Here is a 25,123-nt window from a genome sequence, read left to right as displayed (position 1 = left end):
AAAAGAGGTGACTCAGTCGGAGCAGAGCAGAGCTGCACAGTCAGGCCCTGATCCGACTGAAGTCAATGCTCTGTCGACCTGCAGCGTCAAATCCACCAGAGCGTGGTCATTGTGTCATCTGAGTGACAGGAAATGGGAGTGAGTGTTACAGAGGAACTGAGACTAACGACCAAAAGGAAAGCAACAGTGGGTGAAGGATGAAAAATGCTCAAGATCCACAGCCTTATAATGAATCCCATGGCACACATGAGTATGCTGCTGGAAACCAGAAATTATTTTGGAAATGATTAAATTAGAGGAAAGTGACACAAATATCTTGACTGTAGGGACACAGCAAAACAGACCGTTGTAATATATTTAATAAATGGAAGAGTAAATCTTTTCCTCCAGTATTAAGGAGGAAGGGAAATACAAATCCTCCCTCTGGAAAGCCAGTGACTGTGGGAAGGAAGAAAAATTGTACTAGTTTCCCATCTTAAAAATAAATCACAGCAAGAAATAGCTGCCATCTGACTGTACCATGGTTGTACCTCTGACGTGAGCATATTAAAAACAGGTAAATATTCTGGTCAAAACTCACTTAGCATCAGACCTATTTGAAACATCTCGCATTCAGTATCACCACTTACAGTTCTGAGGGTCTTAAAAAGGCTTTTTGGAGCTACTTGAGCATTGCAATTCTTCAAATAGGAAGTCCAATTAAATTCTGTCTCCTTTAAACCTAGAAAGAGGGAGAAAAAGATATTTTTGCAGAGGCCCATTACATTCAGATTGGTTTTTCAGAAATGGAAATCACCTGGGAAGAATACAAACTCTGCATGATAACTGCCCTTCTACAATCTTCAGGGGTTATCCACTTCAGCTCAAACATCTCTCTCTTTTTCAGTATAATTTCCAATCATTAATCTCAACCTTCAAATGTTTCTAGGAAATTGAATGCAGGAACGCAACCCAAAGAGATTCCATGCTTTATACGCTCAGCTCATAAACAGTTTCTAATAAATAGTTTCTAATTTGACTGACAGCGTCAATCTCTGGGAATGTCAAAAGGAAGCTGTTCTGTCCTTTTGTGAGTCACTCTCTTAGTTACACCTCTTCCCTTCAAGTCACTTGGATTGAGTTGCAAAATGAAATCATACTAAAAATGAAACATGCAGAGCCAGGACAACTAGTTCTTAGTAGAATTTATGGTTCCTTGCACACCATTCTATTTTTTTTTTTTCATACCTTTAGGAGGGAGCAGCTTACGACTTGTACTTTCACACCAGCCAACAGGATAGATGTCTGAGGAATCAGCATTAACCCAGAAGTCATAGCACTCTGGATAACCATCGAAGTGTAATCGCACTCTGTACCCTTTTACCTGTAATGAGGGGAGCTCTGGTTATCATAAAAGGTTATAAAGAAGCTACAGAAAAGCACCAATCAAACTCTCCTTCTGCATCTGGATTTACAGACAAAAGTAAATGTAAGATTTCATTTATTTCTCAGAAGTCTAGTTTCCTTTTTCCTCACTTATATCTCCCAGTTTCCATGCTCCTCTTTCCTCACTTCAGAAAGCTGAAAATAAAACTGGTAAGTGTTAACTTCCCTGGCCTATTCCACGCTCACACACGTATTCCTGCATGGCAATACCTGGAGTACGAATGCAGCAGAGGAACATTTATGTCTATAACAGATCAACACAAATTTCACAGAAGAGAAGAAGTATAAATGCATTCTGGTTTTCTTATATTTACTAAGTCTTAGGGCAGTGTTCTTTTCCATATTTATTTGTTACTTGCAATTAAGAGGTTTTCTACTGTGAGTTACAATAGCAAAACTCTGACAGCAGGACATGGTCAGGTAGAGATGCTTAACCACGTAACACTATTTCTTCATTGTCACCTTGAATTCCTTCTAACCCTTAGATAACTGAGTTACTATTATTCTTATGTCTTATTGGAAAAAATCCTAAATGTACCTGGGACTTTTGGAATCAAAGAGAGGAAAAGCAACTACCTCAGCCACTGTGAGAACACAAAATCGAGAGGGGTGTTCAGGATCCAGCCCTTCCAGTTTCAGTCCAACTGAAAATCCATTTCCGCCTTGTGGGAATGATTGATACTGTGAGGGACGGGAAGAAGGAAACACTTGTTTTAATTTCTAAAGACAACATCTATTTTAGAGCAGTCATCAGATATACTCAAGGCTTCAAATTTTTAACTCAGTGAAGAAAATTCTATGACTACATGATTGCTGCTTTAATAGACAGACGCAGGTATGGAGATCAATAATGGCATGATCACCACATTTCAGATTTACTTGTTATTCTAATTAATCTCTCAAAAACACTGAACTACGAGCCTGTTGCAATTAGCTACTAACAAATCTTTCAGCAGATGCAGAAATGAGCTCAATTCAAACATGAAATAATCCCCTTCACAGCCCAAAGTAGGAGGGCTGGCAGAAACACAGAGCCGAGAAAGTTAAACCCATTTCACCCCTGTCAGCACAGGGCCAGCAGTCCAGACTTTCCCAAAAGGTAACTTCTTACCTTCAAACGTAAGAGGGACGAAACATGTCTGGCCCGGAGCCCATTTACACAGCCATTCCAGAAAACGTTTGTGGGTTTTATTTCTTTGCAGTCTTAATCCAAATTAAACTTTTGAAGTATAGTTAAAGGCTTAAGAAGAAATTTGAACTGGAATTGCAAGTGGCTTATTGCGTCCGCTGCAGGTACCTGATGACTCCTCATCTCTCTCTCTAAGGTGCCAACAGACCTTGGCTTTTTAGAGTGGAATTTTTAATTTGGGCTGGTGCACTGGAGTGCAGAAGCAGCTTCACCAAGGCTAAACTCGTCCTCTCCACCCTCAGTGCATCAGAAGAGGAATGAACACAGCTTCAACCCTCCCTCCTAACAGTCACTTCTCACTGGGACAACCTACAACAGGCACAGAGCTGACTGACTTGCAGTTTTCTACAGAGGAAGGCTGGAAGGGGTGTCGGACAACCACAGACGAAGCACAGGACATATGAAAAACATTAAGCTGTCCCTCCCCACCATTACTTGGAGATTGCCTAACAGCCCATTTACTTATTTCCGAGCATCCCAAAGCAGATGGAAGCAGTCATTGTTTATTTCTGAGAGAGATTCAACCCGCGTTTTTTACACCCTGGTTTGGGATGAGACTCACAGGGCAGATGCTTGTTTCCACAGTGCTTCAGGGCTAGAAACAAACATGTGGGGGTTTTACTGCCTGCTTGCAGTGAAACAACTCATAAACATAACTGCTGGCTCGAGGGTAGTCTCCAGTCCTACCTCCACTGAGTTAGTAATTCTGTGATGTTGCCTGAGAAAAACATAGCAAGAGAGCTGAAAAAGATGCCAACCTCTCTGAACAGTTTTAGGGGAGCAGCTGGCATCCGTTCCTCTTCTAAGTAGGTAACCCAGTTCCATACCTTCTTTCCAGGAAGAACTAAGCAATCAAAAACAAAGAAAAAAATGAGTATTTCTCACAGATGCCTCCCGCTCCACCCTCTCTTCTCTTTCTCCTCCCACGTACTTCCCAACGCTGTTTTGCTGTCGCACCCCCAAGGAGGCAGTGTTACCCAACTTTTGAGGAAAGGTATAAATTTTGGCAGGAGGAAAACTGTGCTTGTTTCTCATTAAAAACCAATTTATTATACCACAGGTCAAATTAATTGTGGCACCCAGATTGCTGGCAAGCTGCCCGTGGAAAGCTGCCACTGTAAAGTTTGGATAAGATATGATAACTTTAAATTGTGGAAATAATTCCTTCTCCCGATACTTCACAGAGGAATAAGGGGTTAGATATAAACTAAAAGACAGCACAAACAGGCATATAATTGCAGCCAAAGTAAACCTAAAGCAAAACAAATGAGAAAACAAGAGAATTTTGTTCCCTTCACAATATTCTGTATACATAAATACACACATATATTTGTAACTGCTAATACCGTGCTGCATCTACTAGAGAGGCAGCTACCAGCACACAGATGATGGAAACAACAACTTGGGCAGGTGCTTGGATTGTTCCAGTAGGACCACAGGCATACATACAGAACATGACGTTACAAATGCGTAGTCAAACCTCTCCCCAGTTTACACAGGCTTTTAAGGTATATAATACATTTAACCCCAAGTCTATAATCAATCACATGGTGCTTACAGCTTATTTTCTACTTAGCATTTGTAGTCTGTGGCTATGAAGCTCTCCAAAGTCAATGGAAAAAAGATTCTTACTGGCTTCAGTGAGCTTTGGGTCAGGCTGTCTCCTTCTAGACCCTCTATGATGTGCCCACCATGCAGGCAAATCTAGTATAGCCTGGCTAATACATTTCAGAAGCCTGCCTGTGGTAAAAGGGTTATGTACCTCATAAGCTATTCTGAATGTGAAATCAGCTCTACTGTCCTTTTCTCTTCTGTTTACTATTATTCACTCTATAATAGCTAGTAAAAAAAAAAATCTATAAACATTAAAGAAAAAAGACTATGAGCTTAGCTCACCTTGGATTATTGGTTTAGTGTTTCTGCGGCTTTTCATATTATTTGATTTATTCTTCTCCTAGACACAGATATGTTAAAAAAAAGTTTAGCAATATCGTTTTTTCCTTTCTCTTTGATCATCTCACAATGCAGGTACAATAAGGATGTGACATGTAACTACCAGGAGTATTCACTAGCATTACTTTCTTTTGAATAACCCTGCGAGAACATCAGAAGGTATGTTACATATATAACTTTGATCCTGCAGCATCCCAAAGTGCTTTACAAATTGTTTAATATATGCTACTAAAGTTCATTTAAATATGGCTACTGAAGAGCAGCACGGGCCCAAAAGCTCCATTACAACACACAGGATTTGCTTTCTGCAATGCAGGAGTTCTGCTTTCATAAGCAACCTTATGGTAATGCTCCATTTTCCTCTTCCTTTCAGAGGTTCTTATGTCCATCTATGCCAGGGAATGGATACAGAAAAGAAAAATCATTTATGAAGCTCTGAAGGGAGCAGAAGCTTCAAGTAACTACTGTCACAGATGAACACCCCAGAAAACGTGGTCTGGCCGTGCCATGCTCCGAGCCCAGCTGCCGTTCCCATTCCTTATATGTGCTTTTCAAACTCTTGTTAACTCACCCAGGGTTGCCAATTCTCAAAGCAAACCAAAAAGGGCAAAATCTGAAACGCAAAGCTGCCTGCCAAACATGCCCCAGAAGAGACAGGGGCAACCAAGGAGGAGGAGAAGGGGGAAGAGACAGAATGCAAGTACTTCTGCAAACAAACGTACTTGAAAACACCTCGCACAACACAGAGAACAGCTGAGCCACCAGATGAGTTAAACTGTTCACGACACCCAAAGTTTCAGCTTGTGTTGCCAATGACCACCTCCCCCAGCGCCTCTGCACCACGAAAGCGGGTGCAGCACGTGAATATAATTAAAACGGTCCAGGCCTGAGAGGCTACGCACACGGCAGCGGAGTGCAGGCTTACACAAAGAAGGGCCCCTAAAGGGAGGAAGATGCTCAGTGGAAAAGATCAGGGCAGCACTGAGGTACCACTGGTCACCTGCCACTCCCACAGCTTTCCAGTCGTGTAGTTAAGTGTACACATAATCAAAAGCAATCCAACTCTGCCGTTTGACACTAATCCTACTATCCCATAATAGTACTCGACTGTAGTTCGTGGCTTTATTACCATGAAATACACTTGGTGCTCGGGGCTGTAACTACACCCATACAGTTACAGTCTGAAATCTTGACTTTGACTTCCCATGAGCTGTTCACCCACAAGACTCCTCAGAGTTCAGAGCAGATATTCTCCTTCCCGATGCAAATCAGGATCAGACCCAGACCCTTTCATGGCACAGGACCACCTCCCCCAGCTCGGTTTGCACTACACAGGGAAACCTGAGACACAGGACGGTCCCTACTCTTCACAGTTCTCTTTAGAGAAAATACATGCAGCCTCATTTACCTCATCCTTATCAGCATTTCCATCGCCATACTCAAAATCCGGAAGATGTTTTCTCTTTCTGTGGAGACGTCTGGCAACGCGGTCAGCCTCATTCACCTGCCAGCCATTGCTGGTATTCAGATTTCTACTATCAGCCCTGTCTGTGTAACCATCTGGAATGTCTCCGGTACCACTAAACATCCAAAATCGAAAACAAAATCAAATTAAAAGTGCAACAACACTCCTGCAGTATTCCCAGTGTCTCTGTACCTCTTAAGAAGAATGAGGGTGCCTGGGCTGAGCACACAAAGAAGTGTTTGCAGGACTGGCCAGATATGCATTGTTTAAAAGCACTCCAACATACTGGCACAGCTTTCGGCCCCTGAGCAGCCCGAGAGGGCTTTTCATTCTGCCTTTTACAACTCTAGAGAAAGTTATCATCCTTGCTTGTAGCAGGATGGGGGACTGAGGCAGCAAGCACACAACCAGCATTTCCTTAGGCTGGGAAAAGAAATGAGGACAGAGGCCCAGAGAGGAGCTTTCCTCTGTCGGGCCTGAGAGCCTCAAGGGTATCAGGAAAGTCATCGTCAGAGCCGCGCAGTGCCTCAGCCGTGCCACATGAACGCTTGCTCTGAGGATTTCATTCTACTCACAGCACCACTTTTCTCTAACACAGTGTTCTCTTTAAGCATTTTTAAACACAGAACAGGCAGGATCTGGGGTTTCTTTACTTGTCCTTGTGCTGCTGGGCGTCCGTCTGAGTACAGAACTTTCCATTCTCAACGCAATCCATTTGCTCACAGGTTTGGAAATTGGAGCAGGGCACGCTGTCTCTGGGCACTGTAGAAGCAAGGAAAAGCACAACTATTAGATTAAAATGCTAGAACTTTCTCTTTTTAAACACCTTTCATGCAATAAACTCTGTCCAAGTCTTTTCCAAACTTTCATTAATGACCCCCAGTATCCCATTGTGAGGGAAGTAATTACTACCTGTGCACTGGCAGACAGAAAGTGTGTACCACCTCATTAAGGACAAAACCTTTTATCTAGAATATTTTAATTTTGGAGAAAACCTGCCCCCTCTAAAAGTGATAAAGAAGGATATAATCTCAAGGCTATAACCAGGACCAAGTTACAAATCTTTTTCTATTTCTTTATTCCAAGTAACCCTCTACTTGAAAGACAAATGTCAAACAAGCCCATCTTGTCTGGATAGAATCACAGAATCATAGAATCATAGAATGGTTTTGGTGGGAAGGGACCTTAAAGATCATCTAGTTCCAACCCCCTGCCATGGGCAGGGACACCTTCCACTAGACCAGGTTGCTCTAAGCCTCATCCAGCCTGGCCTTGAAGACAGCCAGGGATGGGGCATCCACAGCTTCTCTGGGCAACCTGTCCCAGTGCCTCCCCACCCTCTACGTGAAGAATTTCTTCCTGATATCTAACCTAAACCTCCCTGATTTCAATTTATCCCCATTACCCCTTGTCCTATCACTAGGATACATTTAATGCAGTTGGTTAACTTAAAAAACTTCAGCTTTATATATACTTCATACACATGAAAATCCTTCATAGCCAGCCTCTAAAATTAGCACATTATTGATGGGAGAATAGAAACAATTATTTCTATATCTGGCAAGGCATGTATCTCAATCTTTCATCTGAATGAAAGCATGAAAATGTAAGAAATAACTCTAATACATAATTTATGTTTACTTTCTCCAATGATGTGAGTTCTTCCTAGTGAAAATTAATTTATGTTAATTTGATTAATTTAACAAAACACAACCGCAGTGGTCCTACACCAGGCCTCTACACCATCCCGATGAAAGGCTGGGAGGGTTGGGCTTGTTCAGCCTGGAGAAGAGAAGGCTCCAGGGAGGCCTTATAGCACCTTTCAGTACCTGAAGGGGCTATAAGGAAGCTGGGGGGGACTTTTTACAAGTGCAGGGAGTGACAAGACACGGGGTAACGAGATTAAATGGAAAGTGGGGAGGTTTAGATTAGGTATCAGGAAGAAGTTCTTCACAGAGAGGGTGGGGAGGCACTGGGACAGGTTGCCCAGAGAAGCTGTGGATGCCCCATCCCTGGAAGTGTCCAAGGCCAGGCTGGATGAGGCTTGGAGCAACCTGGTCTAGTGGAAGGTGTCCCTGCCCATGGCAGGGGGTGGGACTGGGTGGGCTTTAAGGTCCCTTCCAACCCAAACCATTCCATGATTCTGTGATTCAAGTAAACTGACACATGAATTGTGCACGGGGGCTGCTGTATCATCCCTACTCTGCATTTAGCGGCACCATTCGTGTGCACTGGTTTGATCAATCCATTTTAAATGCATCATTAAACACTTTAAAAAAGAAAAAAACCACATCACACAATCCAGAATGCTGAGATACGAGTCACTTGGCTTTTTGTTTCAAACCAGTTTCATAGCCTCCTCAGCAGCACTTGTTCTCATTCTGCTAAGATGACTGACATTTTTCATTTCTATTTGACTGCTCCCCGAAGACCAATAGGGATGTCAGTCAGTCCTGGCTGGAAGTGGGCAGATAGGCTGCCCACGCAGAGCCTGTACGCACGCCTGCTCCTATCACAACTTACAGCCTCTGCCTGTGCTGTTGGGGACCAATGATTCCAGGCAGGGGAAAGACAGAACAGGGAAAACTTGCAAGAACCCAGAGCGCCTGAAGAGCTCTGCTCAATTAGAAGTCACGCTGATCTATGGAATACGCTTGGACTAAAAGGCTGTGAAAAATTCTTAGTGCTGAGCTGTCCACGCAAGAGCCGGTTCTTCGCCTGATGGATTATCTCTGCGGCTCGCACAGACAAGCAGAATGACCCAACATCAGCAGGAGCATAAGCAAATGCCTCTAAGTGTAAGTGAATCTGCAGAGCTAACAATGAAATTCGAGATGAGAAAAGCCAGCAGGGAAGACAGGCACAAAGCCTTCCTACCCAAACCAGACATAGTTCCACCAAAATCCTGGAGAAAAGCCAACTGGCAGACACCTGTCCATTCAGGCAACGTGAGGAGGGATCGCTCTCTCCTCAAAGGAGAAATTCCCGCCGTAGGGACGTATGACTTCAGTGAGGTAGCCCTGCCTTGACGAGGGATCCAGCAGCACTAGCAGTCTTACACAACGAGTTAACATCCTTTCCATTACAGCACCAGGAAGCACTGGTGGAGGGCAGTGAGACGCTGAACAGGCTCCAGCTGCTCTCCCTGGGTGTCCCTCTGTCCCAAGCCAATTCTCAAGTCTCCTGCCACCACCTCAGAAGAAGATCTGGTTTGGTACAAGGCGTCAGGCAAACCTATCAAGGGCTCCCTGTGCCACAACCACACGCTGCCGCGTTTAACCACAGCATCTTTAAAAGATGAGCTTACGCTGGGTGGCTAATGGTACTCTTGAGATGAGAGCTTTTCGTCACTCACTCCTCAGCACTGCGCTCCATTAGCACTCTCTGGAAGACCCTCGGGCACACATCCGAGGGAGCTCTACAGAAACAGTGAATAATTTAATCAAAGGAAACTAGTGATTTACCGGAGTAAGTGAGGCTGGCCAGCTTAACCTACTGAGCCGTCCAGAATGAAAGAGCTCAGAGGTTAACACAAACACTGTGTTCTGAGCTACTGATTTCTGGATAAAGAGGGTAAGAACAGCTCTGCAAAGAACTGAGATACTCCTTGTACACTACACTGATGTGCATGTCCAGTAACACGCTTGTACTATCCTGTTAAAACTCTTTTTTTCCCTAATTTCAATGACTGTAGCCTTGGAAACCTCAGAACTCCTATGGCTAATGGCATATCTCTTGGCACAAGCTTGGTTAGAGAAGACTCTCAAGGATGTTCTTGTGAAGATAACTAACACCACTGGGGATTCATCCTGAGACAGGAATGCACAGCACTGCACTGTGCCATCCATTCATGCTCCGCACTGTGTAATGCACGCAACCAGGGGCAGGAATCACGCTGGAAGCTCTCATCGACCCCAAGAGCAGTCAGCTGAGGCACAGCTATACTAGTAAATCAAACAGTGCCAGGTCCTGCAACTCAACCACATGCATCTCCAGCACAGCTCCGCAGCACTCCCGGCCTAGGGCACCTAGTGCCTTCCCAAGCAAAAGCTTGGAATTCCCATTGCCCAAGCTTGGCTTCCCATTGCCCAAGCAATGGTTCAGGAGTTAGCATGGAGCTGAGATGCTGCCCACTGGGTTCAATCACTGTTGTAGAGGCTAGGAGTGTTTAATAAGGCATATATGATCAGACCACTCTGGTATCAAGGCCCCAAACCAGGCAGTTTGGTTTAATAGAGATGCAGACTTAATTGCTGTCATAATAAGTAAGTCACTGGTGTTGAGAAACATTGATGTCATTGCTGATCCACTACCCTGGAAAGCGGGGGCTCCGGCTTCCCAGAATCACCAGCTAAAGACAGCACAGAATGTAAGTTAGAACTCTGTGTGAGAGGGATGTCTGATCGACAAACCTAGCCCAGATTGTTTATATAACCACACTTACCTTCCACCAAGGCTAGCATAATGCCTGCACCAGGTACTGTTATGACTACGCAGCAATTACATTCACTCGAAATACTCCTAAAATACTCCAAATGTCAGTGACTCACTCCACATGCTGTGCCACAGAGCACCATGCTACTGACACAAGCATTTCAGCCAGACGTGCTTCTAGAAGCTTTTTCAGAAACTGTGTATTCATTTCCATAGCAAAAAGCTCACCTTCCAAATTAGTGCTAGAGGCAGCGGAAGCATCGATAGCTGCAGGAGCCAATGTGGTCGGCCTGGCATTTACCGCTGAGACTGAAAGATCTATTGCGACTTCTGTTTCTACTTCAGTAATGATTTCTAGCTGTCCAAACTCATTTACACGAAACTGCAAGTAACAGAAAAAGCAAGTGAATAAGTAGCAGTAGAAGGACTAGGAAGGGGGACAGGAAGGGATATAGGATTCCCTGAGGAGCAACTAGGTAAGGGGCAAAAAGAAATGGCTGTATGTATGTTAAATCTAAGTAACAATAACAGTTAGAAACATCCAACACAACTCAAAATGCCACCAATGGGCCCCCCAAAAAACCCAACGATGCATTTTGTGGTCAGGGAAGGAAAGCAACGTTAATTCTACCTGCTTCGGATGTGCCCACCTTAGAAAACCCAGACGTCTGACAAACACATCACAGTAAATACCCTCAGAAATGCAGTTTCACTCAAAACCCTGCTCTGATGGTTCGCATTCATCCAACAAAGCACCGCATTCATCCAATAAAGCACCATCACGTTTACTGCACTTCTGACATACAGCAAGCTCCCCCAAACCTCAGTGCAAGCATGAATCACCCAGCTGTTGACGGAAAGGTCACATTCCAGTGAAGAATTTGTCCAACAGACCCTCCAGCTGGTGCTGGCTGGGCTTTAGAGACCTCAGGGCACAGTGACAGCCAGGACTGCGTAAGGGCAGTGAACACCTGGAGCTGCAAGAGGCCAAGCGGTTCTCAACCCTTCTTCAAGGAGAGTCTGGTGGGGAATGAACTTCCCAGAGGAGCAGAGGAATGCGGGGAGAGGCAGAGGCAATACTGGTGAACCAGAGACACACAAGTAACTAACCTTTCTACCTCTGATAAGCTCCTTCTTGCACACTACCACTTACTAGTTCAAGGCACAGCAGTCCCCCTGACCCAAAGGCAGAGGGGAGAGCCTGAAGTCCAAAGCAACCAGGAGCCACAGTGTGCAAGCTCCCAGTCCTGGCTCCCAAGTTTTGACACTTAAGAAACCCTCCATCAGCTGCTGGGGTGGGTGACCCTCCCACGGAGGTCCCGTTAGCGAACCCATCCTCTGCTCCAACACAGCACCTCCTTCCAGCCCTGCACACACACGGCCTGTCCTAGCACAGGCCCAGAGTAAATTCCGATGCAGAACAAGAAAACCCCTCCAGACACCCGGCGAAACACTCACACCATGGGGTAGCTATGGAAAAGGAACAAAACGTGGCAGACTTCGGATGAAGGAATTTCTTAGGCCTTGAAGGAACATTTCACTGGTCCGGATCAAATTATTAAAGTTAGCTAAATAGTGTCAATATGCATCTTTTATCAGTCCCCATCTGCAAAGGCAACCCAGCACCAACAACAACCAAAAAAGAAAAAAAATGAAAAAAAAAAGAAAAGGTAAGCACCCACTTTCCTGATGAGCAAACAGCTCTAAAGATTACTCCCTCCTTGGTGTTCCTTACTGTCTGCAATACAGACCTACCGAACTCCAGAATGAGACGAGTCAAAGGTGGGCTGCATTTGCAGGCTCTGCTCCAAAGCTTTTATTCATGGCACTTCATTAGTCTGACAGCTTTTCTTAGCCATCCGCCCTTTGCTCAAACCTGCTAAACCCACTTTAAAAGCCTTTGCTGCACTGAAAGCAGGGCTCCTCATCGCATTGAGATGCACTGTTCTGCCTCTACTCCTGCATGCTTCCTGAGTTCGGGATCCTGCCTCCAGCACCTTATCAAAGCCTTATTCCAAATATTCTTCCCCCTCTTCCCTCCTTTTTATCTGAAGCCTGTATTTCTTAAAGCTTCAAAGATGCTGCACTTGCTTCTTAAAACCTCACTTCTTCCTCTGCGGCCCTGAAGAGACAGAGCATCATTTTTTATTTCAGCATGAACAGAAACAACCCATTTCAAAGAAATGGTAATTCTAAGCGAACTGTTTCCTGCAGGAGACCATCCAGTTTCGAGAAGAAACTTCTCCCTTTCCTCAAACACCCGAAGAGGAGTAGCACCACGGTGCAGATCCCAAGGATTCCTTGCTATGGCTGATAAGGACAGCTCAGCATCATGAGCAGAAGGTCAGTGGAAGGAGCATCTCCAGACCTCTACGTGCCATTAGGCAGCAGAGCAAGCGCAAAGCAGAGCTCGCAGCTGGAGGTAGAGAAGGGTGCCAATGTCATTTTGTATTAGCAGATTAGTCTCTGGGGCAGAGACACGCCTGCATACAAATTAACAGGTCTGATTCAGCCCAAAGCAGTGAAGACAGCAGACTGTTACTTCTTCCTTTAATAATTTGATGGCGTACCTGCAGCCACACAAACTGCCCAGGCCCCAGAAAACATAAATTTGTGTTACAAAAACATCGAGCATTTTTATTAACAGTCTCTGATCTGATGCTGAGGGCTGGCTGATCCGTGGGGGCAGCCTCCAGCTTCATCCCAAGACTCTTCAAGGCTATATCCCTCATTCCTACGTTCTGGAAATGGATAACTGTGCTACTATCAGGACTGCACCGTCCTTTACACAAAGGGCTTCAACAGAGCCTGTTTGCTAATGTGAAATCCACACAAACCCTCCAGAAACAATCTGTGCTTCCTGATATTTTTTTTTAAAGGAATTAAGGAAACACTGTGCACGCAAGATGTGGAATATAGCAGGAAGAGAGGGGAAAAAGATTAAACAGCAATAGCACAAAAATAAAGAGGTGTTTGGCATTTCTGCAGGAAATAAAAAAATAGTTCTGGCATCTTAAGAATGAAGTGGCTTCCTGAGCAGCCAGTGCTCATGTTCCTGCCCAGCATTTCTACCAGACTCACTACCTGTGGTACCCACTGCTTTTACACCTGGTCATCTAATACAGACTAATACAGTATTTTTTAGTGTCTTCCAGTCTAACACGTAAAGTGGTGCTTTGGTGACCATTATGAGGAATCAATAACAGTGAAGCTGTTTCTGCAAAGGAACTCTACTGCTGGTTAAGAGAAAACCTGTGGCAATACACTGCTAAGGTCTTTAAGAAGTATAATGTCTTGATTAAATATAGGGCAAAAGAGACCACTGCAAAATAATCACCCAAGGACCTCCTAGAAAGCCAGGGGACCCAATTCCATGTCAGTTTTATGGGAGTGTAAACCACTGATCTCAAACCACTCCGAGCATGCCAATTCATCCACCTTCTCTCCACATTTGCTGGCAGAAGCATTTTCCTCATGGCCTGAGCAAGGCCGGGCAGCCCATGCAGAAGACATTTCTGCACGGAGGGAGGAGGAGGAGAGGAGGCAGGGAAGACTGGCAACACTTCCACAAGGTGAGGGGACTGGTTCTGAATGCCTGATGCAGTACCAACAATCTGATTTTTCAAAGCTCTCAAATCCCTTCAACTCTCTTTTATTTCACTTGAAATTTATATAGGTATATGGTATAGGTATATGCTTTTATTTCATAAAGCATATACCTATACCATATACCTATATAAATTTCATATAGGTATATGCTTTTATTTCACTTGAAATTTATTCCCCCGCTCCTCCCCCGAGATTTAGAACTTGCAGCCTTGAGGGCAATTTTATGTATTTGTTTTCAGCCATCAGAAGCGCAATCGAACTGAAATAACAGTTGGAGGTAATTTGGGAAACAGTCCACAGACACTCACCCTCCTCTCACACAGCACACTACATTTGCGACCATCAGATCATGGTTCTGATTCACACAAGAGCTGTATTTGTCACTATCATCAATATACAAGATATAGACAACTGTCAAAAGCTGCAAAAAAACCTCACTGATGTGAAAAGAACGTAAAGACTCAACCCGTCTTTCAGAGAAAATGTCTTTCTCATGCTGGGCTGAAATGAACGGGATTTCTCGCCAGATTATGTTGTATGGACATGACTGAGAATGAGGAAGATCAGGCCCATAACTTCTACCGGCAGAAAACAATTATTTAAAATACTTCCTGCCTCTGGAAATCAATTGAGCAAGAAATTAGAAGAGGAGCAGGAGTATCACCAGATACATTGCTAAAATTTCACCACTTTCTCAGTAACCCCAGCCCAGCTGTTGAAAAGAGTGTTTTCTCTGCACAGCTCTGCAAACTACAGAATATACTGCAAATACTCTGCGCTACCAAACGCACGGTGCCCACTCGTGTTCCTTGGTGTCTTACTTTTAAGTTGCTACCAGGCAGGGTAGCAATGCCATCTTTCCACTCTAAGGCATTCAATGTAATGTGGTCTGTTGGCGTGACGCTGTTGATCTCCATCGAGACATTCTGTTCCATCTTTCTGCTTAGTCTCTGAGCTCTTTATTTTATTTTAAGAAAGAAAACTAGGGTGTGAAAACAAAACAAAGTGAAAAAAAAGAGGCATAAAATAAACAGGCCTGTTGCTTAAATTTCATGAAGGGGTTTCACTAGTTTCAAAAAGTGGGGAAAAATGTAAAACTTGGATTTTGCCCGTGACAATATTAGGAGTACCGGGATTTAAAATTATAGAAACACAAATACACTGGTGTGCATAGTGTACGAGTCTGGGCATACAAGTGACAAGTCTGCGCAGTATGGAGGGGAGCAGCAGCATCTCACGGCTGTTGCACGTCCCTCTGTACTGCTGCAGTGCCAAGCCTCTACGCTGGCAAAGCTATAAAGCTCTTAAAATGCTTAAGCTCCACGTATAGCTTTCACGTCCCAAATAAACTAATGGTCTTCATTGGAAGACTCGGCTAAAAGCCATGCTGCTGTATGGGCTCCCCATATCCAATCACTCAACTACTCCAGTGGTATATGCTAAACAAACACTGACCATAAATTAACTGTACTCTCCTGCCCTTTAAATGCAACCTTGAACTTTTCAATCTATGAACGTACTTGCTTAAAGTTAAAAAAAATATTCACAACCTTCCCTTGACCTGACAGCTCCACTAATTTTTCCAGTGTGAGCCAAACCACTGATAAGTTTTAAAAATCATGGCCCATCTGTCAGGTCTAACTGCATTCCTATGGGAATAGGTCAAAACTGCCCGCCATGGGGGTCTTTGCTCTGACATCTGAACGCTGGAGTTCAGCAAAGTCACTCTGAGCTGTGAACTCGAAGCAGGAGCAGCACCACCCAAGGCCCACGTGCTTGATCTGCCTTTGGCAGATCCTCTGAGCACTAGGAAGTGCCTTCAGATACATGGCCAGGGTGGATTTTTAACTGCTGCGTGCTTAAATTAGGGCAGGTAAACTCCACTCTTGATCTGAAGCCTCTGACATACTAGGCTTTCTACCTACAGGTGGAGAGTGTAAGTTTAATTCAGCCAAAGGTGACATTTAATTAATATCCTACTTCACCGATCTGAAGTAGGATAATACATGTCATTTGAGTATTCCTGTACCTCTAATATAAGCCTCACAACCCTTCATGACTACCTTAAATGGGTCAAAAGCAGGACTGACCTCTGTAAACTGCAGTGGCAATCGACTCCCCTGTAGAGGGAGCTCTTGCTTCTTTTCCTCCAAATACCAATTCTGCTACCTGCAATCCTGAGTAACTGCGAAGATTACCGGCGTACAGGCCAGTCACGAGCCGTCAGGAAGCCGAAAGCGGGAGCGACGCAAAGTTGCTGCCGCACTGCTGAAAGCGACTCCGCTTCTAACGGTTTTCTAACGGATCGGCAGGCGCAGGACACCCGGAAGGTTCCAGACGGTGTCCATGACTACGCACACGCCCGCATTCACACGTGTACCCCCGCAGGTGGGCGGGGCCTCTTACACATGGCCGCCCGGAGCCGGCCTGGCCGCGCCGGCAGCCCTGCTGCAGCCGCCAACGCGGGTTCGTAGCCCGTGCGAGGATGCCCCTTTCAGCACCGGCAAACCCATCATTCTTAGATGGTGTTCTTTGCTTCCAGGCTTTAAAATTAAAGAAGCCCGAACACCAAGGCTATTTACAGAGCTCCCTCAGGGGTTCATTTGGAAGATACTTGGCCAGAAGTAATTAAGTTGCAGAATTTATTCAAAAGCAGGCCAGGAAAACTGTCAAAAATCACAATGTAGAAAATTATCTTGTACTAACCAGAAAAGACCTGAGATAATAACGGACCTTTTTAATCTCTATCTTTTACAAATCTAGTAAAACCCCTAGAAAAATATAATAAAGAAATTACTTTTCTTATTATGCTCCTTATCAGTAAAATCTACAATAAAAACCAAGATAGCCCAATAAAAGGAAGCAAACTGTGCAATTAAAAAGACAGCAGAAACTAACTTGAAACATTTTGAGGAGCTGTAGTGAAGCACCAATGTTCCCCATTTGTCCCTATTTGTGACTGCTTTTCATCTTCAACTTTTTAAGACCCAGAAACATGAATGCAAACGAAGACACAGCAAAACGAAGGTAAGTCATTTAGTCCCAAGTCGCAGATTCTGATTTATGGAATGATAAATGACAACCATGCTGGCAGAGAGAACGGTAATAATTAGTATGCCACCACCCAGACCTCTGGGCTGTGTTTTTAGAGAGGGAATCCATAGGCAGAGGAGGTCAGAACCACCCAGGTTTTGATCTCGTTTCTGCCACAGAACCACAGCGCAGCTTTGGGAAACGGCATCTTTACTGCCAAAAAGCAGCTCTGGCTTTTAACATCCATCTGGCCTTAGTTAGGAGAACGAAGAAAGAAAAAAGGGGTAAGTTGATATAAACAAAAGTGTGAAGGCTAAATGGGTGACTGGGGGTTCACTCTATTTTTCTGTACACCATCAGACCTAACGGAAGAGAAACATTTGAACAGAAATCCCATTTCCGATGCAGCCAGATTGATTTCCAATGACATGAGGATTCCGGTGTCTTTGAGGGTAAATGTGAGAAATACACGGTGTGATAACCCCCAAGACTGTAAATCAGGTAACAATACTGAAGCCCACAGCCCTTCTGGCTAAGCTTCCATGTACCAGGAGACAAAATTCCATTTGAGAAGCAGCCAGCATCAAGGAAACCATCTGATACTGTGCTGTTCTGGGAATAAATGACCTACAAATCACCTTTCTTCCCCAAAACTGAACGGGACACCTAGCAAAGCTGGTCATTTAACGCAGCATAATATACACGCGCTCCAAGCGGGCTGGCGTTCAGAGCCCCATGCACCTCCACTTCCTCGTAAGAGCTGGCAGCAGCGTCTGACACCCAACGCGCTGGAGCTGCCAGTCACTCCTGTGATGTTAGTGGAGAGCTGGGCTGCCATTTAAACAGAAACAAACAAAACCAATTCACGACTTCTCACAGGGCAAAGCCAACCTGGTCTCAGGAACTGCTGTGAACACTTCCCAGTTCAGACACGAAAATTATTTGCCTGTCCTTTGCTATGAGGATGACTGATGGTACTTCACTTACCCATCAAAACCTACTGAGCACCTCGGGCAAGTAATATTTCGCAAGGCTGAACTAATACCATTACCAAAAAAATCAGCCTCACCTCCAGGAACCTCATCAGTCAGGGACTGAAATGAACTTCCAGAGCCTGCAGTGGGACCGTACCAGCGTCTGGCGAGAAAGCATTAGCAGCCACCGGCAAGCATTTAACGGCGTGAAGACGACTTAAGTGCTTTCACCATCTATGTCAGTGAAGGGAAAAAAAAAAAAAGAAAGAAAAATTCAGAACTAAGGAATCCCAGGCTCTACCCACTGTACTTCCCACTAATTTTTGGATCTCAGGAAAAGAGAAAAATTGTAACTACACAACAAGGAAAATATCACTCTGAAAGCTCAGAGGGGGAAAATGGTCTAGGAAAGGAGAGGGATGCCTTGGGCTTACAGTGTGGGTGGAACAGAGGAGAAGCAAAGGATTTTTGTCTGTAAGATGGAACTACTCTGGCTTTCGGGAGTCTGCCATGTCCATTTATACAATACAGCCCTTCCAAGGTTACTCTGCACGCCAATGTATGGATTACGCTTAGGTGGTGTTGTGCTGGGAGACAAATAAACAGGCACCGTGGCAATGCGACCTACATCAGTTTGTAAGATCAGACAGCAATATTGTGAGTTCCCTCTAAGCCCAGCAGCTGATCCTAGTATTATGCCCAAATCAGCATCATAGTTTGTAAGCTGCTAAATCTTGGTTTCTTGACACAGCTGTGTCAAAAGTACACACACACGCACGTATTTATTTCAGCTGTCGAAAGAAAAAGCGCCTGCAGAGGCTGTGGCAGCTGGCTACGTGAATGCACATTCTGCAAAGCACTGGTTTTACACCCAAACCCATGCCCTACCCAGCTGACAGGCCAGCCAGCTCTCCCCACGGAGCACGGTGGGAAGCAGGAGCTTGGCAAGTCAGTGTGCAAAGGCTGAGAGCGTGCTGCCTGACTGCTGGTCTAACTTTCCCACGTATGATAGGATGTGCTTTGCTACCTTTCTCTTCAGAGCTACGTGGCATCGTGAAGCCAGCAAGGAAGCAGCCTTTCTCCTGTCCCTCCTGCTGCTGGAGCTGAACAAGGCAGCGCTGTGCTGGAGAGCATTTCGACCTAGACCAAATAGAAGGGGAGGGACGCAAAAGAAGGTATAAAACCTGCTTCATGTCCACAGAGTTTACGCTTTCTGTTCGTTCACAGAAAGCGAGGAACAGAAGCACATCTTACCTTCATTTTTAGAGCTTTAATAAAAGCGTTTGGTGCTGAGCTGCTTCTCCCCAGCTCTTCATCTCCTCCTGCATGCGAAGAACGGTGACTCCGGCCCCTGACAAAGCCCTGGGCAAACCTCACGCTCAATGGGCTCAGCCAGGAGACACAAGGACGTCTCCTCGAGGCCTGAGACCGTCACGCCGCTAATCCCTGCCTCTGGGACCACGTTATAACCACTGTGGCACTCACACACACCAGTGAACGTCAGCCGGTGCCACACCACAGAAAGCACCGCGTTCAGAAGCAGCTCCGCAGCAGCGACCCAAAGCACTCCCCAGCGAGATGCTGGAACTCCTGCCATTCCCAAACCCGATCCGATGTCTACAACAAAGGATGCAAGGTACAAATACTTTCCATCACTTGTAATCAGAACTATTTTCACTCCCAACTTAATGACCTGTAAGGAAGCTGGAAGGTTTGTGATTCAAGATAAAGTCAATTTTGTGACAACATAAAAATTGCAGTGCTGGGGGAAAATATGATTCTTCTAATGGAAAACAGAGTTCAGTCACACCACTTACACGTTTAACTAAGACACAAAGAATAAATTTTGCAATAAAACAAGCTCTTAAAGCAGCAGTAGTTAATGAAAACAGTAAAGAGAAGCACGCCATTATTACACATTTTGTTGTCCTCCAACATTTATGACATTTCTGGCTGCATATTGGATGTGGGCACCCAGACCGACCTTTCAAGGGGATGTCAAATCCCTGTACTAGTTATTTGCTTCTGTTCTGAAGCCACATTATTAGGCTGCACTTCTCGGAATGCTCATAACTTCCCGGGGAATAATTAAGGTTGGTTATCCCAACTCCAAATGACTGGTGTTAAGGGGACTAGTCTTAAACCCCAGAACTCCCAGTACCTACTGCACAAGTTTTTCATGTGTCATGCTGACACCAAGAGCATTTGTTCCATGTTGAGTAACGCATGTCAAGTATTTTGAAAGGATGAACGAGCACAGAATTGATGAAGCAAGCTTAAAAAACACAAGTAAGCGTAGGCTTCAGCAGCAGATGTATTTGATGCTGAAGTCAAGAGGCAGAACCAGCCGGAGTGGCCATATTCTGTGTACATAACTGTGCAACAAAAACTGCAAAACAGATTTTTCGTCTGGTATTTGTTTTCTAAATAGCTTGGTAGAGTGTGCAGTCAAATTGTTATCTTCAGATTTAGCATTACTACAGAATGAAGGAATTTAAGTAAAATCTGGCACAGATGGCCTTATAAAAACATCCAAACTTCTTTCCATTAAGCATCACATGCCTTCTTTGTGTTAAATACAATGAGAAATTGCAAAAATATTGCTGTCCCTGTTGCAGGAAAGGTTAGACCAAAAATGAATCTTATTAGAAAATCATCTGAGTCTGAAAAGTGACATGTTTAGTCAGGGAATTAATTCAACGCAAACCCACAGAAGCACTTTTTTAGGTAATATGAAGAAAGCACAGCTTGCACACACACATAAGCTGTTTTCCATCCCTCCCTTCCCATCAGAAGTTTCAGCAAGTCCAGATGGACGGATATCACAGTCATGAAAGGGGAGCGGGGGAAGAAAACGTGCAAATTTTGTGAGCAACATTGCTGTTATTGATCCAACAATAACAGAGTGTAAGTATAGGCTCAGTCCTGTCTGATTCCTGTCCTAAAGGAACTCGTGCACGCTTGGAGCTTCACTGAGTGCAAGTGCCATGAACCCCACACTTTCTTTACTTCGTCTGTGTCGCCCAACTTTTCAAGTTACAAGCCAAATTTCCAGCTAACTCTTTAATAAAGAAGAAAAAAGGAGAAAAACCCCTCACCCACAATCCACACTGGAGTCCCATCATTTTCCACATGTGATTTATAAACCTCCATTGATTTATAAAACAAGGATAACCAAATGATACCATGGGCTGTGATATCCCGGTATCAGCTTTAGTACAGCAAGAGTCACAAACCAGAGCCGAGATGCTGCTTTTTTCCAACAGCCCTGCACCGTTCCCAACCCTGCCTCTCTCGACTGAGTGAGCACGGGCAGCTGTAGACCCTCTCCAGGCATTTCAGATGCAATTCCTTCCGAAGCCGAGGGTGACCCGCTGAAGTATGGAAATCTGCACCCAATTTCCATACAGGTGAATGATAACGAAAGGGGCTGCGCAGCAGGTAAGGGCCTTGCACTGTTTGACATACATAAATCTTAAAAATACACCTTTGTGGGACTGACCTTTTCCCTGTGTATTTATTAAAAAAACCCCAAAACCAAACCTTCAGTCATCCAGCCCGATGTTGTCTCGTTTGAAAACGAGCAGCTGCGTTATGCCAAACATAAATATATTCTGCCCCCGAAGGGGATGTAGCTTCAGCACCAATGAGGAAACCAGAGCCCAGGCTCCTGTGCATGGGAGCAGAGAGGATGAAGCCCAGGATCTGGGTCCCGTGCCATTCTGCCATCCTTCTCTAGCCACAAAGACACCCTCTGAACACAGCACAGGGGAGAAAGCAGCTTCCCAGAGCCACGACACGGGAGTTCAGCATTAACAAGGGAGGCGAAGGCTGGAACTACTGTAGCTCACCCTGTAAATTCACTGCAGCTATTTTCTCCCTGCTCCAACATTTCACCATTCTTGTTCCAGCTTCTGGGAACACCATAAAGCGCCAAATACGAGAAAACAGACCAAAAAACCAAACAACAAACCACATGAAAAGAGAAAAGGTCACATGCATACTGTATCAAAAGCCATTCTGATGCAGGTTGGGAGACACCCCCGCAAGGCATCCAAAACCGCTGTCTCCACCAACCCCATTGCACAGAGACAGACGCCACACGACGCCCAACAGCGCTGTGTATTTCCATGCCAGGGATCATCTGACGTGCCATCGGGACCTCAGCTCCGCACCGCTCTGCCGCCAGCCCAACAGCAACACGCCGGGAAGCTTTGATCTGCCTCGCACCAGTCAAGAATGAACTCTGCTGCTGCTTATGTTCAGGCTTCTTTCTTAAATCAGGTATTTTGTTTGGTTTAAAAGCCACAGCATAAATAGGGTTATCAAAACAAATCCTGTGTGGTTCATGAATACAGCTTCTACCTCTGTCTGCTTAGATCTACCAGGCTTTTATCCCATCATTTGGCTGGATTCAATGAGAAATTAAAAACAAAACAAACAAGAGATGAGCCAAAAGATGCTGAAGTGAGTAATAAAACATCCACCCCTTGGAGGTAAAGTATTGCAAATAAGTTGAATGATCCTCTGGAAAGTAATCTACCAAATTTAGCAAAGCACATCTGCAGGCACCTCACCTGCAGAGCACAGTTAGTGCTACTAATTAGGGAGGCCGGGGTTTGGTCGGATCTCTGTTTGCTCCAGCTGCTAATTGATGCCACGTGTGGTGGAGTTGTCAGCTGCCAACCTTCATTACCAACTAAACATTTGGTCATTTATCCCCTCAGCCTGTGATCTAGTTTTTCAACCCACTGGGCTTCTTCCCTCTCCTCTGCCTCAAGTCAACTCACTGCTGGAGGGCTTGAGAAAAGGCTGAAACAGATTAAAAATTGTAAACTATGGGAGAGAGGGAATGGTGTTTGGGGAGGAACAACTGCCACTGCAATGCAGGAGCCACCTTGTTACTCCACAGAAAGGCTACAAAGGTCCAGAGTAACTGCTGCTGGGGTTCTGCCTGGGTTTGATGCAGTTTAAATATATTTTCCTGACACTGAAATTCTGCTAACAGGACCTGGGCCTCCAAAACCCATTCCTGTGCAGAGGTGAGGCATGGACTGGCACGGGAAGGCTGAAGAGGTGGCACTCCATACCTTCATCCATGGCACCCATCCACCCTGGGAGGATCTGATCCCATTACCCATCCCCCAGAGTCAGGCTTACAGCCTTCTCACCCCTTAAAACACACCAGCATTCATATGGAAAGGCAGCAGGGGGTTGCGCTGAGGCTTTACCCTCAAATTCACATACCCCCAGCCAATGGAATATATCCCAATGGAATATATCATCGTACCTAGAGGTGTTTAGGCTAAAGAAGAGAGAAATGAGAGAAGGGAGAGCCAGACCTTCTCCTGCAGATAAAACAACACAATTTTAAGCCAACCATTATAAAGTGGAATTGCAGGTACTGTTTTAAATTCTGTATGCTACTTGATGATCAGTCTAAAGCCCCGTGCACCTGACACAACCTTAAAATTCCAGCAAATACAGACTTGGTGGTAGAAAGTGCAAACAGCGTGGCTGAGGCAAAGAAAACACACCCTTGGGCCACGAGAAGCCAGTCGGTCAGGAGTCATCCGCAGAGCGCATCTGTTGGTAACCCCTCACCCTACCGCACCTTTCTTATGACGGCAACAAAACCCACAAAGGTAAGAAAAATTAACTCTGGCCAAGAAAAACGTAGCTGGCCCTGCGCAATCGGCCCAGCAGCCGTGCCGCTCAAATTCAGGCCCGTTCCCACCTCTGTAACTCACCACGAATCGCAGTTCATTTCACACGCCTTCAGTCCCCGGGGGAGGATTTGCCAGGTACGGTGCAATCAATTGTAGGCCAAAACTAGAGCGCGGAGGCTGAAAACGTCCTCCGTTTTAATTGCATCTGTAATTACTTTATAAGACTACAATCCAGAAAATTACCCTGGGGGCTCTCACTAATTATTATTACATATCTTACACCGCCAGGTAGAAATACTGAGGAAAAGACTGTAACCACCCTCAAAAATACATAATCTAAATAGATGGGACACGAGCGGGGAGGCAAAACTCTGACGCTAACGAGACCGCGTCAGCCTGTTGTTAATTGCTGCGCGGCAAGAAGAGTCTGCAGCATCAATTATCCGTTTTCCCTCCTTTTACCTCTGTTTTATTACACCCGGAAGACACCAGAGATATCTTACACCATTTGGCACAAAATATCAGAGCTCTTCCCCAATTCCAGTCCAACGGGGGTATGGTTTTGTTTCCTTTTTAAACTTATTTGGGAGACACTGGATAAATTAGAGTAAATGTTTTCAGACTAAAAACCTAATCCAACTCCTTGCGGTAATAAAACTGCCCTAATCCCCTTCTTCCTGACATCACTAAGATTGTCCCACAGGGATCTTTGCCCGGAGCACTGGTCCATACGTTTCAAACATTCTATTTATCCCTCTCTTTACCTGGCACTGGCCTTCCCTCTCCTCATACCACCTTGGGATCGCCAGGTCTCACCTCTGCATTCCCTGCCAGAACCCTGGATGAGGTTTTCTTCCCCTCATGTAAAAAAAATCTGTTTTTCAAACTTAGAATCTTTCAGGTCTTGGATAAATCTCCAAGGTCTATTCCTACTGCGCTGGATTTATGCATTTTTTAAAGTTTTTGACTTTTCACACTCCTGAGGGGGTTTTGCTGGCATTGGGACCAGGGCTGGATAACCCTGATTTTTTCAACCTTTTATGGACGCATCAGAAACAGACAAAAAAACCCACGTCATAAACTGTAAATGTTATAATTTTGCTCCGTGGCCCGTGAACAACTTGACCGCCTCTTCCGAGCGCGTCTTGAGCTGAGCTTTCAGCGGACTTTCCCCTTGGCAGTGCTTTAAAATACACTTTACCCACACAAGTGGGAGCTTTAAACTGAGGGGAAGCCCCGAGGGGAGGAGACGCCCCAGAGAGGGGCCCGTCCATACCGGGGGTCGAGCTGTGACGAGACGCGGGGGCTGCTCCGCACTCCAGAAGCGCCATTTCGCCTCAGACGCGGGGACGGAGACGGGCCGGGCCGGGCC

At 45.1% G+C, this 25,123-nt stretch overlaps 1 protein-coding gene across 1 annotated transcript in view; it reads right to left on the bottom strand.

Moving 5' to 3' along the window:
- Nucleotides 1–25,082, bottom strand: part of LOC104514340 (lethal(3)malignant brain tumor-like protein 4) — a 47,691-nt gene extending 22,609 nt beyond the window's left edge. Inside the window, 8 exon segments of the mRNA XM_010157992.1 lie at nt 630–721; nt 1,228–1,363; nt 2,002–2,106; nt 3,373–3,458; nt 4,511–4,568; nt 5,976–6,084; nt 6,686–6,794; nt 25,028–25,082. Of these exon segments, the coding sequence (XP_010156294.1) occupies nt 630–721; nt 1,228–1,363; nt 2,002–2,106; nt 3,373–3,458; nt 4,511–4,568; nt 5,976–6,084; nt 6,686–6,794; nt 25,028–25,082 (750 nt within the window).
- Nucleotides 25,083–25,123: the final 41 nt, after the last annotated feature.

The sequence above is a fragment of the Eurypyga helias genome, unplaced genomic scaffold (genome assembly GCF_000690775.1).
Source record: "Eurypyga helias isolate BGI_N326 unplaced genomic scaffold, ASM69077v1 scaffold19248, whole genome shotgun sequence".
NCBI classification, from domain to species: domain Eukaryota; kingdom Metazoa; phylum Chordata; class Aves; order Eurypygiformes; family Eurypygidae; genus Eurypyga; species Eurypyga helias.
The sequence above is the reverse complement of the archived record's forward strand: the minus strand, read 5'-3'. Positions and strand labels throughout refer to the sequence as shown.